Source organism: Bombina bombina, chromosome 2 (assembly GCF_027579735.1).
Source record: "Bombina bombina isolate aBomBom1 chromosome 2, aBomBom1.pri, whole genome shotgun sequence".
NCBI classification, from domain to species: domain Eukaryota; kingdom Metazoa; phylum Chordata; class Amphibia; order Anura; family Bombinatoridae; genus Bombina; species Bombina bombina.
In genome coordinates, this window is record NC_069500.1 from 684563801 (window position 1) to 684580196 (window position 16396).

Sequence of the window (16396 nt, forward strand, 5' to 3'; positions counted from 1 at the left end):
TTTTTTTACCCCAAATATTTAAGTAATAATATAAAATTCAGAGATTGGCTAAAATCTAGACTACAGGAATTTTACAGACTAAACAAAGGCTCAGTATCCAATCCCGCGATCCTATGGGAGACAGCTAAAGCGGTCTTAAGGGGAGAAATTATAGCATACACAGCTAATTTAACTCGAGAATCTAAACAAAAAGAAAGTCAACTTTTAGCCTCAGTCGTCAATGCATACAATATCTATTTGAGTAATTCTAGCAAAAGTAATTGGAACAAATATATCAGAGTAAAAAAGGAACGCGATACTTTTCTCACTACACAAACAATACAATCTGAATTAAAATATCAATCCAGGCTGTATAAATATGGAAATAAAGCTGGTAAAATGCTTTCAAGTCTAGTAAAGAATTCCAGACAATCAAACTTGATTGAAAGCCTACAGGTTGGAAATAATCTCATAACCTCAACAGAGGAAATCTTAGATTCATTCTTTCATTATTATAAAGATATATATGCCCCGTCGGTATCAGATAAAGCTGTGCAAGAAGGCTTCTGGGTTGATGTACCCATCAAAAAAGGCAAGGCGGACTTTATAAGTAACTTAAATGCACCAATCTCTGAATCAGAAGTTTTGCAATCAATATCTGGGTTAAAACTAGAAAAATCACCAGGACCAGATGCAATCCCCAACGAGTTCTACAAAAGTCTAAGCGAGGTAATAGCACCTTGTCTCGTAACCCTGTTTAATTTCTTCTTTCAAGAGAATGCCCAAATCCCATCTAACTTCTTAGAATCACACACTATCTTCATATTAAAACCTGGGAAGAACCCACAAAAAAGAGAATCGTATAGACCAATCGCGCTATTGAATTCCGATTACAAAATATTTACATCCATTTTAGCTAGGAGACTGCAAAAAGGACTGCCTGAGATCATCCATACAGATCAAGCCGGTTTTTTGAACAATCGCAGTTCAGTAGCCAAGATTAGACAACTTCTTACGATAGTCGAGCACTTTAAATCTTCCGAGGATAACTTCCATACCACATATCCTGATGCAGTAGTAATCGCGATAGACGCTGAAAAGGCCTTCGATAGTGTTGATCATCTCTATCTATTTGATACATTAACTAAATTCGGCTTCTCAAATAATTTTCTCAATGTAGTCAAAAATATCTGTACACAAGCATCTACGAATCTGATAATACAGGGCCAAGTATCGGGTAAGATTAAACTAGGCAAAGGTACGAGACAAGGTTGCCCCCTATCCCCTCTATTGTTTGATTTAGCAATAGAGCCCCTTGCTATCAAAATAAGGCAAAACATCGAGGGGATTTTAATTGGCAAGAAAAAGGCTCTAGTAGCTTTATACGCGGATGACCTGCTGGTGTATTTAGCGAACACCACTCAAAATATTCCCAAGCTGGTAAATATAATTGAGACCTTTGGTTTATTCTCGGGTTATAAAATGAATAGAACCAAATCAGAGCTGCTGTGGCTAAGGATAAAAAATGATTCTCTCACCGATAATCCATTTAAAATAGTTACTAAATCATTCCGATATCTTGGAGTTCACATTTCAGCAGACCCTCTGGATTGGTACACACTAAACTTTATTCCCATTATACAGCAAATTATACAACAAATGAGGAGCTGGCAAAATCTCCCTCTTTCAATTGCAGGTCGAATCGCCATGTTCAAAATGATTTTACTCCCCAAAATAGGATATCTTTTTCAAAGTTTACCCTTTATCTTAAAAATATCTGATGTCAAAAGGTTGAATACAGCCCTTCGCCACTTCCTATGGCAAGCTAAGAAACCTAGAATTTCTCTGAAGAGACTATCGCTTCCGAAATCAAAAGGTGGAATGGCTTTGCCTGATCTCTATCTATACAATTTAGCTTTTTTGGGTCGAATAGCGACAGATTGGATAGCTGGATCCAATCATTTTTCCGACTATGAATTAGATCAGAGTTTGATTAATCCGCTATCACCAATTTCACTCTTACATATTCCTTTTCATCAAATACCCAAGAGGATAAAAGGTCTAAAGACTATATACACGATCTTAGTAGCCTGGGGAAAAATTGGTGCTCATATTCAGGTAAATACCCAAATACCAACATACCAAACCTTCCTAGGTAATCCAGAATTCCAGGAGGGAACACAAGACCAGATACTACAACGATGGCATAATCAAGGACTCATAAAAATTTCGCAGTTTCTTAAACAGGACTCAGGAAACATTAAATCCTTTGAAGAACTAAAAACAGAATTTGACTTTAGGAATCAGGAATTCTTTATGTACCTACAAACCAGGCATTATGTCTGGCAATTAATGAATAAACATAGATGGAAATGGAAGTGGGACATGTTAGATAATTGGATATCCCTAAATAAGGCTGGCTTGTTCTCAATAACCCCATGGTATAATTGTCTCGTCTCTTATAAAGGAGATGAAAATCTAACGAGATTAGCGCAGAAATGGGGAACTCAGGTTAACACACTTAGTGGTTTACAAATAGCCAGATCAATTCAAATGGCAATGGAAACAACCCTCGCTGAGACCTGGAGAGAATCACATTTAAAACTTATCTATCAAATATATTATACCCCAGAAAGAGGTTACAGATGGTATAACTTGAATTTTAATAAATGCCCTAAGTGCAGTCTCCATGCTGCAGATTTGGATCACATGATATGGGACTGCCCTAGAATTTCACAATTTTGGCACAAAATAGAATACTGGTTAAATAAAATAGTGAAAGTTAATCCTTGTCAAATAACAATGTTCCATGTTATCTTTCTGGTCGACAAGACAAATTATCGCCTAGACTTTAAATTAGTAAACGCAACTATACTTGCGGCCAGAAACTTATTATTTAAAAATTGGAAAAAAACAATAATACCCTCAATTTCCGAAGTTAAAAATTATCTTAGAAAGCAATATTTAATTGAACAGAAAACTACAGCACTTCACCCAGAAAAGGAAATAAGAAGTCTTTTGGATAAATGGGCAAAGTTTATTAAGATTTTTTCACCCCCTGAAGTGGAACATTTAATATTCCCTTTTAGGAATACCGATTTAGTGATGATGGGCAGCTGGTGAGGAGGGCAGAGAGAGGATTCAATCAGTCAAGTGTCCCCTTCCCCCCCCCCCCCCTCTTTCCCTCTTTTTTTTTTTTTTTTTTCTTCTTCTTTTCTGTCTATGCAATGGCATGAGTCTAATGCTAACTGTTGAACTATTAGTTGGGAAAGTCGGTATAGAAAAATAATGCATACTGTATATTGTATAATGATCTATGTGTTTGAGATTCTCTGGTACATCTGTTGTATAATTTGTAAAATCTAATAAAAACTATGTTAAAAAAAAAATAAAAAAAAAAATTGCATGCCCTATTTAAAACATGAAAGTTTTTTTTGGACTTGACTGTCCCTTTAATTACAAATTTAATTGTGATTATTTTGTCTTATAGGTGTACATGCACTCTATCTATCTATCTATCTATCTATCTATCTATCTATATATATATATATATATATATATATATACTGTATATATATATATATATATATATATATATATATATATATAAAATTATATATGAATACACACATACAATTATAATTGAATTATAAAGTTTATAGTCTTATGCTACAAATGTATATATATAGAAATATCTAAATATAAATTGACATAACCTTACCTGAAATATATAGTGGCACTGGTATAACTCTGGGCTTGTAAAGGTTTGCCTTGTCTGAGATCATCCGCAACTTGTTTAGGCAGCATACCTTAGAATGTAAAAGAAAAGCAAGACTTTTATCTGAGTCCCATAAAGAAGTGGGTCTTTTAAGAACAGTCTGGATTATTATGATGTAGAAAGATTCTATATTGTTGATAATTTTTGTGATAAAATACTGAAGACCAAATTTCTTCTTGTTTAAGGTCTGTGCAGCATTTGTCTTAAAATAATTTGACATTTGATCACGGTCAGTATTTATTATTTGTAAGCCCATGGTGAATGAGCATGTTCAAATATTGATATATGATCAGATTTATAATAATACATTTTAATATATAATGCAGACATCACAAACTGTAGCCTGCAGGCACAGACAAGGAAAGACAATCCCCAAAATATCCAAATATAAGCAAATATGCAAATTCTTTAAAATGATCTTTATTGTCTCACATCGGGCTGCATAAAAAATTGCTACATTTATACTTATTCAGAATTGTATTAATTATTAAGAATTTGTGGCTGGACTTACTTATGATCCTATAATATTATATCAGTATCTCTTAAAGGGACAGTCTAGTCCAGATGTGTTATTGTTTAAAAAGATAGATAATCCCTTTATTACCCATTCCCCAGTTTTTCATAATCAACACAGTTATATTAATATACAGAGGCTTAGATTACCTTGTATCTCTCTGAAGCCTCTGCAGACTGCCCCCTTATTTTAGATCTTTAGACAGACTTGCATTTTAGCCAATCGGTGCTGACTCCTAGGTAACTCCATGGGAGTGAGCACACATTTATATATGTGACACACATGAACTAGCGCTGTCGAGCTGTGAAAAACTGACAAAATTCACTGAGACAAGAGGCGGCCTTCAAGGGCTTAGAAATTAGCATATGAGCCTACCTAGGTTTAGCTTTCAACAAATACCAAGAGAACAAAGCAAATTTGATAATAAAACTAAATTGGAAAGTTGTCTAAAATTGCATGCCCTATCTGAATCATGAAAGTTTAATGTTGACTAGACTGTCCAAGTTATGTGTTGCACTCAAAAGCAATACATAGCAGCGCTAAGAGAGTAAGCATGACTTAAAGGGACAGTCAAGTCCAAAATAATCTTTCATGATTCAGATAGGGCATGTTATTTTAAACAACTTTTCAATTTACTTTTATCACCAATTTTGCTTTGTTCTCTTGGTATTCTTCGTTGAAAGTTAAACCTAGGTTGGCTCATATGCTAATTTCTTAGACCTTGAAGGCCACCTCTTATGTGAATGCATTTTACAGTTTTTCACCACTACAGGGCATTAGTTCGTGTGTGTCATATAGATAACATTGAGCTCACGCATGTGAAGTCACCTAGGAGTAAGCACTGATTGGCCAAAATGCAAGTCTGTCAACTGAAATAAGGGGGCAGTTTGCAGAAGCTTAGATACAAGGTAATCACAGAGGTAAAAAGTGTATTATTATAACTGTGTTGGTTATGCAAAAATGGGGAATGGGTAATAAAGAGATTATCTATCTTTTTAAACAACAACAATTCTGGAGTTGACGGTCAAAATTAAACTTTCATGATTCAGACACAGCATTACATTTTAAACAAATTTTCAAATAACTGTTATCATCAAATTTTCTTTGTACTCTTGGTATTATTTGTTGAAAGCTAAACCTAGGTAGGGTCATAAACTGATTTCTAAGATCTTGAAGGCCACCTCTTATCTCAGTGCATTTTGACAGTTTTTCAAAATTAGACAGTGCATACTTAAATACGCATTTCAAACAGCTATAGCTTCTATAAGAAGCATGTTTTGCTAATACAGGTATATTAAAAAATGCTTCTATTCAAAACTGAAATGCATCCATGTGGATTTCAATTTTGGCTGGAATGTCTCTTTAGGGACTAAAGTTTTTCCTTGGCATTTTAGCTCACTATTGGTTTCATTTAATTGTCTGCTCTCTTGTTAAGTGCCTCCATACATATTATACATAATTTTTTAACAGGCAAACAGACCATTCTAGTGGTACCCTACATGGGTATATAAAACAACAATAAATAGGAATTTAATACTGAAAATGCAGAAAAAATGAAAAAACATTTTTTAGAGTTTTCTTAATAACAATTTCTACAAAACTAGTGTAGCTAAAGAAAAATACCACCAAATAGATTATTTATGTTTTTCGGATTTTAGGAATACCCCATATGTCTATGTTTTTAAGTAATTTATAGCTATTATAAGCCAAATACTACAAAGATGGAATTATTGGTTTAACGCTAACATTTTCTATGCTTAGCTAACTAGTGGTCACTCAATTCAATGCTGCTACACAATATATATTTGTAGAATTAAGACACCCCAGGGTATTTTTCTAGAAGTATTTTGACACATTATGTTTAACCCTTTTATTGCCAGGGGCAGAACATAAAATTTAGGGATAAAAAAACACAATAAAAATTAAAAAAATAAACCTTATTTCTTTCCAATTGGAATGGAGAGTCCACAAATCCATTCTAATTACTAGTGGAAATTCAACTCCTGGCCACCAGGAGGAGGCAAAGAACACCCCAGCAAAGCTGTTAAGTATCACTTCCACTTCCCATAAACCCCAGTCCTTCTTTGCCTTATACATCAGGATGGATGTGCGAAGATGGTGTCTGAAAATATTAATCCTTTAATGGGTACATTTCCTTGCAAGCAAGGATTGGGGTTATGTTGTGTCCATGTAATCCTCTTCAGTAAGAGTAATGGTGTCTTTTAGCAGTCGGAAGACTGCGAGGTAGTCCTTGCTTACCTTCCAATATTTATGCTACCCCTATATAGAAAACCAGGGTTGGTTGCTCTGCTTTTCTTTTTCTACAGGTCATCTGTCAGAGATTGGGTGAGTCTGGCATACCTGAGTAGCTGTTTTCCTGCCCAACAGCTGGATCCACAGATAAGTACTTTTGTCTTCTTGAGTTAGAGGGACACATCACTGGTGAGGTTAACCCCTCAGTGGACATCATATGGGACATTATATCCCTTTATTGGGGTATTTCTTTTGGGTAGTACTTTCAGGGCAGTGAAACTGCACTATGGGGTTTAGGGGTTAATAGTTTTTAATTTGATGCTGGCTCTGAAGGGAATTATGTTATTATGGGCTGATTTTTATTGCCTGCATATTAGCTGTGGGTACTGTAGATGGCTCTCATTAGGCTGGGGAGCAGTGTCTTTGTGGTAGTGAGCTGTTTATACTTTTATTATGTACAGCACAATCTGCTTGGGGATACGCTATCGGACATTGGTCTTTTCTATAAGCAGCACAGCGGAGTGCGCACTTTTCACTGTGGCGCACAAGAATTTCTCCTGTTGCGATCACATGATTGCTCTATGCACTTCCACTTTGTGGCTTCCTTCTAATAGCCGGTCTTGAAGAGCGGAGCTTTCTACAGTTTCCTTATATATCGGAATAGCATTAGCAGTCATAGATCACAATTCCTACTATTCCTATGTAATGCTGGAATCTGCGGAAAGGTGTTATCGCTACTGTGGCAAATGTAAGAGTGGTCACTTGAGTGGTAAGTCTCCTCAGCATAGCTGAGGTATAGCAGTGCCATTTTCCTTTGGGGGGCAAGGTCTTTATTCCTCAAATTTTATTTGATATGTGCTAAAAAAATTAGTTTCTAATCTTATATTTATTATTGGGAATCAGTTTCCAGCTATGGACTCTGATAAGGACTTAGCTGTGTATTTTGACAAATGCTTATACTGTTTGGATGCTCAGATTATTCCTCCTGTGCAGTTTTGTTACACATCCTTAAATAAAATATTAATGTCTAAAAAGTCAAATAACCCTTCAGAGTCATCTTTCTCTCAGGATAATGTTGTCCGTGCCATGCCTCAACTTTCTCCTTAAACTTCCCAGACTTTTACAGTTTCATAAGCATGTTCCTTGGGCTGTATATTTGCCAGGTGATTTTTCTGCACAATTGACTTCTGCAGTCTCGGCAGCATTGAGTGCCTTACCTACTGCCGGTAAGAGAAAAAGAAAATCTAAGAACTTATCTAAGATAGTAGTTCAGATTCTGCCCAGACTGCCCTAATCGGTTTATCTCAGTTATCTGAAGAGGATCACTCCTCGGTATCCACTGAGGGCGAGATCTCTGATTGTGATTCTGCTGTTGCCAGCACAGTGGACTCAGAAGAGGTAAATTTTAGATTTAAGCTTGAGTTCCTTCATTACTTTTGAAGGAGGTTTTAAGTGCTTTGGAGGATTCTGAGTCTACTGTCGCAAAAACTCCTAAAAAGGCGAATAAACTTAACAGAGTATTTGATCTCAAACCCAGATCTGTGGAAGTATTTCCTATTCCAGATCATATGTCTGACATTATAGCTCAGGAATGGGAGAAGCCGGGTATACCTTTTTCCCCATCTCCTGTTTTTAAAAAGATGTTTCCTGTTGCTGACTCTGTGTGAGATCTTTGGGCACAGTGTTCCAAAGGTAGAGGGTGTTATATCAACTTTAGCCAAAAGGACCACTATTCCTCTTGAGGATAGTTCATCTTTCAAAGACCCTATAGATAGGAAGCTGGAGGGTTACTTAAGAAAGATATTTCTACACCACGGTTTTCAATGGCAACCTGTTGCTAGTATTGCCACAGTTGCTGGAGTGGCGTCTTATTGGTGAGACTTCTTGTTCAATCTAATTTCAGAGGAGACTACGATAGAGGAGATCCAGGAAAGGATCAAGGCATTAAAGCTGGTCAATACCTGTATCTGTGATGCCAGCATGCAAGTGGTTCACTTAGGGGCAAATATTTCTAGCTTTGCTGTTCTTTCTATGGTTATAGACTTGGTCTGCAGATGTGACGTCCAAGTCTTAGCTTCTGTCTCTACCCTTGGTCGCTGAAATCATTTCCATGGATACTGGTGGAAAGGGAGCCTTTCTACCACAGGACAAGAAGGGTAGACCTAAGGGTTGCCAAACTTCTAATTTTCGCTCCTTTCACAACTTCAAGGGACAGAAATCCTCCTCATCTTCTAAACCTGAGCAGACCAAAGCTTCATGGAGATCTAGCCAGCCTTGGAACAAAGGTAAGCAATCCAAGAAGTCTTCCGCTGAGTGTAAATCAGCATGAAGGGGCCGCCCTGATCCAGTCTTGGATCAGGTGGGGGGCAGACTTTCCTTCTTTCAGCAGGCTTGGATTTGCGATGTCCCAGATCCTTGGGCAGTGGAAGTAGTCTCCCAGGGATACAAGATAGGATTCAAGTCTTGTCCCCCCCAGGGGCAGATTTCTTCTCTCAAAAATATCTGTAAACCTGGTGAAGAGAGAGGCTTTCTTAAACTGCATAAAGGACCTTGCTTCCCTGGGAGTGACTGTTTCAGTTCCTCTGGCTGAACAGGGTCAAGGATTTTATTCCAACCTGTCTGTGGTTCCTCAGAAAGAGGGAACTTTTCGACCCATTTTGGACCTCAAGAGTCTCAACAAATTTCTCCAGGTTCCACCCTTCAAAATGGAGACTATCCATTCTATTCTCCTTTTGGTTCAGGAGGGTCAATTCATGACTACCAAAGATCTGAAGGATGCGTTACTTCATGTTCCTATTCACAGGGAACATTTAAAATTCCTGAGATTTGCCTTTCTGGACAAAAACTTCCAGTTTGTAGCCCTTCCTTTGGCCTTGCCACAGCTCCTCAAATCTTTACAAAGGTTCTAGGGGCTCTTTTGGCAGTGGACAGATCACAGGGAATTGTAGTGGCTCTGTACCTGGACGATATCTTGGTTCAGTTGCCCTATTTTCATTTAGCAAAATCCCATACAGACTCTCTGTTGTCAATTCTACGTTCCCATGGGTGGAAGGTGAATCTGGGAAAGAGATCCTTGGTGCCAAACACCAGGGTATGTTTTTTGGGGATGGTCATAGACTCGATCTCCATGAAGATTTTTCTGACGGAGGTCTGAAAATCCAAACTTCTGTCTATTTGTCTTTCTCTTCAGTCCCCTGTCCGTCCTTCAGTGGCTCTGTGTATGGAAGTAATTGGTCTCATGGTGGCTTCCATGGACATTATTCCTTTTTATTTCCATCTGAGACCTCTACAGTTATGCATGCTCAGACAATGGAATGGAGACCACTCGGACCTCTCTCAGAGGATAGTTCTCGACTCCCAGACAAGAGATTCTCTGTCCTGGTGGATCTCCCAGGACCATCTGTCCCAGGGCACATGCTTCCTGAGACAGTTTTGGGAGATTGTGACCACGGATGCCAGCCTTTTCGAGCTGGGGAGCAGTGTAGAGTTCCTTAAAGGCTCAGGGACTTTTTTCTTAGGGGGAGTCTGTCCTCCCTATAAATATCCTAGAGTTGAGAGTAATCTACAATGCTCTAATAGCTTGGCCTTAATTAAGCTTGGTCTGCTTTATCAGATTCCAATTGGAAAACATCACTGCGGTGGTGTGTATCAACCAGCAGGGAGGAACTCGGAGCTCCTTAGCTATGAAGGAGGTGACTTGCATTCTTCAGTGGACGGAGTCAAAAAGTTGTCATCTTTCTGCCATCCACATCCCAGGGTGGACAACTGGGAAGTGGATTTTCTGAGCAGGCAGACCTTTCATCTAGGGGAGTGGGCTCTCCATCCGGAAGTGTTCTCAATGATAACTCTCAGGTGGGGATTTCCGGAGTTGGATCTCATGGCGTCTCGTCTAAACGCCAAGCTTCCAAAATATTGATCAAGATCAAGGGATCCTCAAGCAGCTCTGGTCGACGCTCTGGCGGTTCCGTGGGACTTCAGTCTAATTTATCTGTTCTCTCCGTTTGCTCTTCTTCCTCTGGTAACAGCCTGGATAAAACAGGAGTAGGTGTCAGAGATTCCAATCACTCCAGCGTGGCCTTGCAGAACTTGGTTCGTGGAACTGGTAAAGATGTCATCCTTTCCCCCATGGAAATTACCTCTGAGGAAGGACCTTCTACTTAGGGGTCCTTTTCTACATCCCAACCTAGATTCTCTGAAGCTGAGTGCTTGGAGATTGAATGCCTAGTCTTGTCTAGACGTGGTTTTTCAGATAGGTTTATTGAAACCATGCTTCAGGCTCGAAAGCCAGTAACTTGAAAGATTTACCATAAGGTGTGGCATAAATACCTTTATTGGTGCGAATCTAGGGGTTTCTCTTGGAATCAGGAGAGGGTTCTCCGCATTCTGTCCTTTCTTCAGGAGGGCCTGGAGAAGGGATTATCAGTCAGTACCCTGAAGGGTCAGATCTCTGCCTTTTCAATTCGTTTGCATAAATGTCTTGCAGACCTGTCAGATGTTCAATCCTTTGTTCAGGCCTTTGTCTGAATCAGGCCTGTGTTTAAATCGGTTGCTCATCCATGGAGCCTTAATCTTGTTCTTAGAGTTCCTCAGCAAGCTCCGTTTGAGCCTATGCACTCAGGTTGATATTAAGTTATTATCTTGGAAGGTTTTGTTTCTTCTAGCTATTTCTTGTGCTCGTAGAGTTTCAGAGCTTTTGGCTATGCAGTGTGATTCCCCTTACCTTATTTTTCATGCAGATAAGGTGGTCCTTTGTACCACATTGGGATTTCCTCCTAAGGTGGTGTCAGATCGCAATATCAATCAGGCAATTCTCATTCCTTCATTCTGTCCTAATCCTTCTTCTCAGAAGAAATGTCTTTTGCATAACTTGGATGTTGTGCGTGCTCTGAAATTCTATCTGCAAGCAACTAGAGATTTTCGTCAATCTACTACCCTTTTTGTTGTATTCTCTGGTAAACATAAGGGCCAGAAGGCCACTTCTTCTACTCTTTTTTTTGGTTGAGGAGTGTTAATATTCGGTTGGCTTATGAGACAGCTGGACAACAGCCTCCTTAAAGAATTACGGCTCATTCCACTAGGACTGTCTCTTCTTCGTGCATCTTTAAAAATGAGGCTTCTGTGGAACAGATCTGCAAGGCGGCCACCTGGTCCTCCTTGCATACTTTTTCTAAATTTTACAAATTCAATGTTTTTGCCTCAGCTGAGGCATCTTTTGGGAGGAAAGTTCTTCAAGCGGTGGTGCCTTCTGTTTAAGTCCACCTGTCTTGTTCTCCCTCCCTTCCATTCTGTGTCCTCTAGCTTGGGTATTGGTTCCCACTAGTAATTACAATGGATGTGTGGACTCTCCATGCCAATTGGAAAGAAAACACAATTTATGCTTCTCTGATAAATGATTTTCTTTCCTTGGCAAGGAGAGTCCACGACCCGCCCTTATTTTGGTTTTAAGACGGCTTTTGTCAATCTAAACCTCAGGCACCTCTATACTTTTGTGTGTTCTTCTCTTTCCATATACCTTCGGCTGAATGACCGAGGTTTATGGAAAGTGGAAGTGATACTTAACAGCTTTGCTGGGGTTTCTTTGCCTCCTCCTAGTGGCCAGGAGTTGAATTCCCATTAGTAATTAGAATATGCCAAGGAAAGAAAATAATTTATCAGATAAGCATAAATTGTGTTTTAAATCAAAGTATTAATATATATATATATATACACTTTATTAAAATACATTTTACACTTTTATAACTTTAGTTGTTCAATTGGACAGAAGGGGATGGGCCATTTTTGACATGGCTGTCACAGTGACCACATGAGTCACTTCTTTGTGCATCACTGGACTGGCTGACTCCTGAGGCATCCAGTAAATGGCTACTAAGCCTGATACCAGCATGCACTGGGGCATGCTAGTATCTAGGCTCCATTTTAAGTATACAATCACTGTGACTGACTGTCACAATGATTGCATACACAGTGACTGTCATTTTTGTACTGTTGCTGACTAGCACATGTAGGCTTCCAGCAGCATGAGATTTCAGTGTGTATCTCATGAATGGAGACACACCACTGAAAGGAATGTGATCATAGGCTTGCCCTGTCCTTGTAATCGATAGCCTGGGGTGTCCTCCATTACGCTATTTCTGCACTGCCTCATTCCTGAGACATGCATATATAGTGTGGGCGTGCTGTCAGGAGAACAGTGGTGTGCTAACAGTCCAGGACACAGCCGTAATACAGGGTATGGGACTGGTCTTAAGGGGTTAAAAGGGATATGCTATATGACAAGGTGTTTGACTGAGCAGCACTCTCAGAATAAACAGGGTGTGTATCTCAATGATACGGTTATAAAAATATGATGAAAAAATGAAAAAAACACACTTTTTCTAACTTTGACCCCCAAAATCTGTTACACATCTACAACCACCAAAAAACACCCATGCTAAATAGTTTCTAAATTTTGTCCTGAGTTTAGTAATACCCAATGTTTACATGTTCTTTGCTTTTTTTGCAAGTTATAGGGCAATAACTACAAGTAGCACTTTGCTATTTCCAAACCATTTTTTTTCTTCAAAATTAGCGATAGTTACATTGGAACACTGATATCTGCCAGGAATCCCTGAATATCCCTTGACATTAATATATTTTTTTTAGTAGACAACCCAAATTATTGATCTAGGCCCATTTTGGTATATTTCATGCCACCATTTCACCGTCAAAAGCGATCAAATAAAAAAACTGTTAACTTTTTTACTAACTTTTTCACAAACTTTAGGTTTCTCACTGAAATTATTTAAAAACAACTTGTTCAATTATGGCACAAATGGTTGTAAATGCTTCTCTGGGATCGCCTTTGTTCAGAAATAGCAGACATTTATGGCTTTGGCATTACTTTTTTGTAATTAGAACGCCACTAAATTCCGCTGCGCACCACACTTGTATTATGCCCAGCAATGAAGGGGTTAATTAGGTAGCTTGAAGGGAGCTTGAAGGGTTAATTTTAGCTTTAGTGTAGAGATCAGCCTCCCAGCTGACACATCCCACCCCTTGATCCCTCCCTGACCACTCTCAAGCAGCTCTCTTCCCTCCCCCACCTCACTATTTACACTGCCATCTTTAGTACTGGCAGAAAGTCGGCCATAATAAAAATATATATTTTTTAAATTATATATTTTCTGCAGTGTAGGATCCCCCCTTATCACTCAACCTCCCTGAGCCCCCCAAACAGCTCTCTAACCCTCCCCCCACTAACTATTTGCCAAAAGTTTGCAATAAATGTGTGCTTTTTTTTGTAATTCTCACTTTTTCTGTAGTGTAGCTTCCCCCCTCGATATCCTCCCCCTCCCAGATCCCTTTCCCAACATTATTTCCCCCCTCCCTCTCCCACCACTTCATTTGTGCACATATGTACAGATTGCGGGCACGTGCGTGCGCACACGCCCCCCGCACCCTGCACGCAACCGCAATTGATTTCACACTGCTGGCCGGAAGTTTACCAGTGATGGGCCACCCACCTGCCTCCCTGCAATGGCTCCCACCCACCAACATCGCTGGCCGATGCAGATAGGGCAACAAAATGGCTGTCTCTGCATCGGTGTGTAAAAAAAGGTATTGCTGTGATTCCTTAATATCGAGGCATCACGGCAATACCTTGAAAGTGGCTGGAAGCGATCAGGATCACTTCCACCGCTTGAAACCCCTGAGGACGTACAGGGTATGCCCTTTGTCATTAACTGACACTTTTTGTAGTGCATACCCTGTACGTCCTTGGTCGTTAAGGGCAGTGACGTGCAGTAATAGGAGGCAGGGGAGGGGAGGGAGCCTGTCCAATGACGGAAAAAATATTTAAATTCATATTTATTAAAAAAATAAAAGTGTTTGTTACTTCACTAATATTTTGGCCTCGCCCCAAGGGTACCCCCCCCACCCCCATGGCGATACTCATTACGTTACTGCGCTTTGCAAAATATTCACGATCCATATTCCATTGTTGCGCAATTAGGAGGCAGTGAGCCGGTCCGCTGCCCTCCATTAATTGCGCAACATGGATCTGGAGCTGCGCCACCCACTGGTGACTCTTAGGGCTCTGATACAAGCTCCAATGGAGGCGGTTCTCAAAACCGCCTCCATGATGAGCTAGGTCACTTCAGCCAATCACAGCTTCAGCAGCACTGCGGGGAGGCATGCCTGCTGGGCTGCTGATTGACAGGTGTGGGCCATGTGACCATTTGACGTTGTGCGCTGACAGATCGCTGGCGGGAAGACTCAGTAGTGGAGGGAGCTGCTGAGATAGTCTCTCTGCGTGCGTGCGTGCGTGCCCGACCACTGCTGCCTAGTAGTGCCTACTCTTGTTGTGGCTGTCTGCCTGGACTAGTGTGGACCAGGAGGAGTTGCTGCCAGTGCCTGCACCCTGCCCACTGCCTGGAGGAGAGACTGAGGACTGGAGTCCGACTCAGACTCAGGAGGAGCCGGAGCGGAGGACGACGGAGCCAGGAGCGGAGCAGGTGCCACGTGGGTGGTGGACCCGGTGTAGTCAGTCAGAGGAGTCAGTGACAGTCGTCTCTCTTCTCCTGTCTTATCTTGTTCTGTTGTGACAGTGTGTGACGATGACCCGACCGGATTCTTCTTATTCTCAGGTAAGGAAGGACCAGCTAAACAGCTAAACAAAGTATTATTGTCAGTGAAGTAGGTAGTGCAGAAAAAAATATAGGTGCTGCAGTTTAGTAACATCTTGACTGCCTCTCTAGCAACCAAAGGGTTAAACTTTTTTTTTTTTTCAAATGTTCATAATGTTTTATGCTGCTGATTATGATATATCTTATATTTATTGTACCCATCAGTTCAGTTCTCCATGTCTGATAAAATACTCATATTTGACTGAGCATACAGCAACCTAGAAGGTGCTAAAACACATTAGAGGGCAAGGAAAGGGATTGAAGTTTTTATTTTTTTTAATGCAGCTTTCATAAAAATTAACCAACTAATTCTAAGCATAAAATGGCAGCTAAACAAAGTATTGTCAGTTCCGTCTCTCCCTTTCTCCATCCCCCTCTGTCTCTCTCTCTCCCATCTGTCTCTCTCTGTCTCTCTCTCTCCCCTCTCTCCTCTGTCTCTCTTTCTCTCCCATCTGTCTCTCTCTCTCCCCTCTGTCTCTCTCTCTCTCCCTCCCCCTGTCTCTCCCTTTCTCCCTCTGTCTCTCCCTTTCTCCCTCTGTCTCCCCTCTGTCTGTCTCTCTCTCTCCCCTCTGTGTCTCTCTTTCTCTCTCTCTCCCCCTCTGTCTCTCTCTCCCCTCTCTCTCCCCTCTGTCTCTCTCTTTCTCTCTCTCCCCCCCTCTGTCTCTCTCTCCCCTCTGTCTCTCTCTCCCCTCTCTCTTCTCTCTCTCTCTCTCTCTCTCTCTCTCTCTCCCCTCTGTCTCTCTCTCTCCCCTCTGTGTCTCTCTTTCTCCCTCTACCCCTCTCTCCCCTCTGTCTCTCTTCTCTCTCTCTTTCCCCTCTGTCTCTCTATCCCTCCCCCTCTGTCTCACTATCCCTCCCCCTCTGTCTCTCTCTCTCTCTCTCTCACCGCATATCTCTCTCTCCCCCTCTGTCTCTCTATCCCTCCCCCTCTGTCTCTTTATCCCTCCCCCTCTGTCTCTTTATCCCTCCTCCTCTGTGTCTCTCTCTCTCTCCTCTCTCTCTCTCTCTCTCTCTCTCTCTCTCTCCCTTCTGTCTCTCCCTTTCTCCATCCCCCTCTGTCTCTCTCTCCCATCTGTCTCTCTCTCTCTCCCCTCTCTCTCTCTCTCTCTCTCTCTCTCCCTTCTGTCTCTCCCTTTCTCCATCCCCCTCTGTCTCTCTCTCTCTCTCTCCCATCTGTCTCTCTCTCTCTCCCCTCTCTCTCTCCTCTGT

The 16396-nt window shown here is 40.7% G+C and overlaps 1 protein-coding gene across 1 annotated transcript in view; it reads right to left on the bottom strand.

Annotated features, from left to right (window-relative positions):
- LOC128647217 (atrial natriuretic peptide receptor 1-like) overlaps positions 1-16396 on the bottom strand; it is a 298027-nt gene that overhangs the window by 127722 nt on the left and 153909 nt on the right. Inside the window, 1 exon segment of the mRNA XM_053700003.1 lies at positions 3701-3788. Within this exon segment, the coding sequence (XP_053555978.1) occupies positions 3701-3788 (88 nt within the window).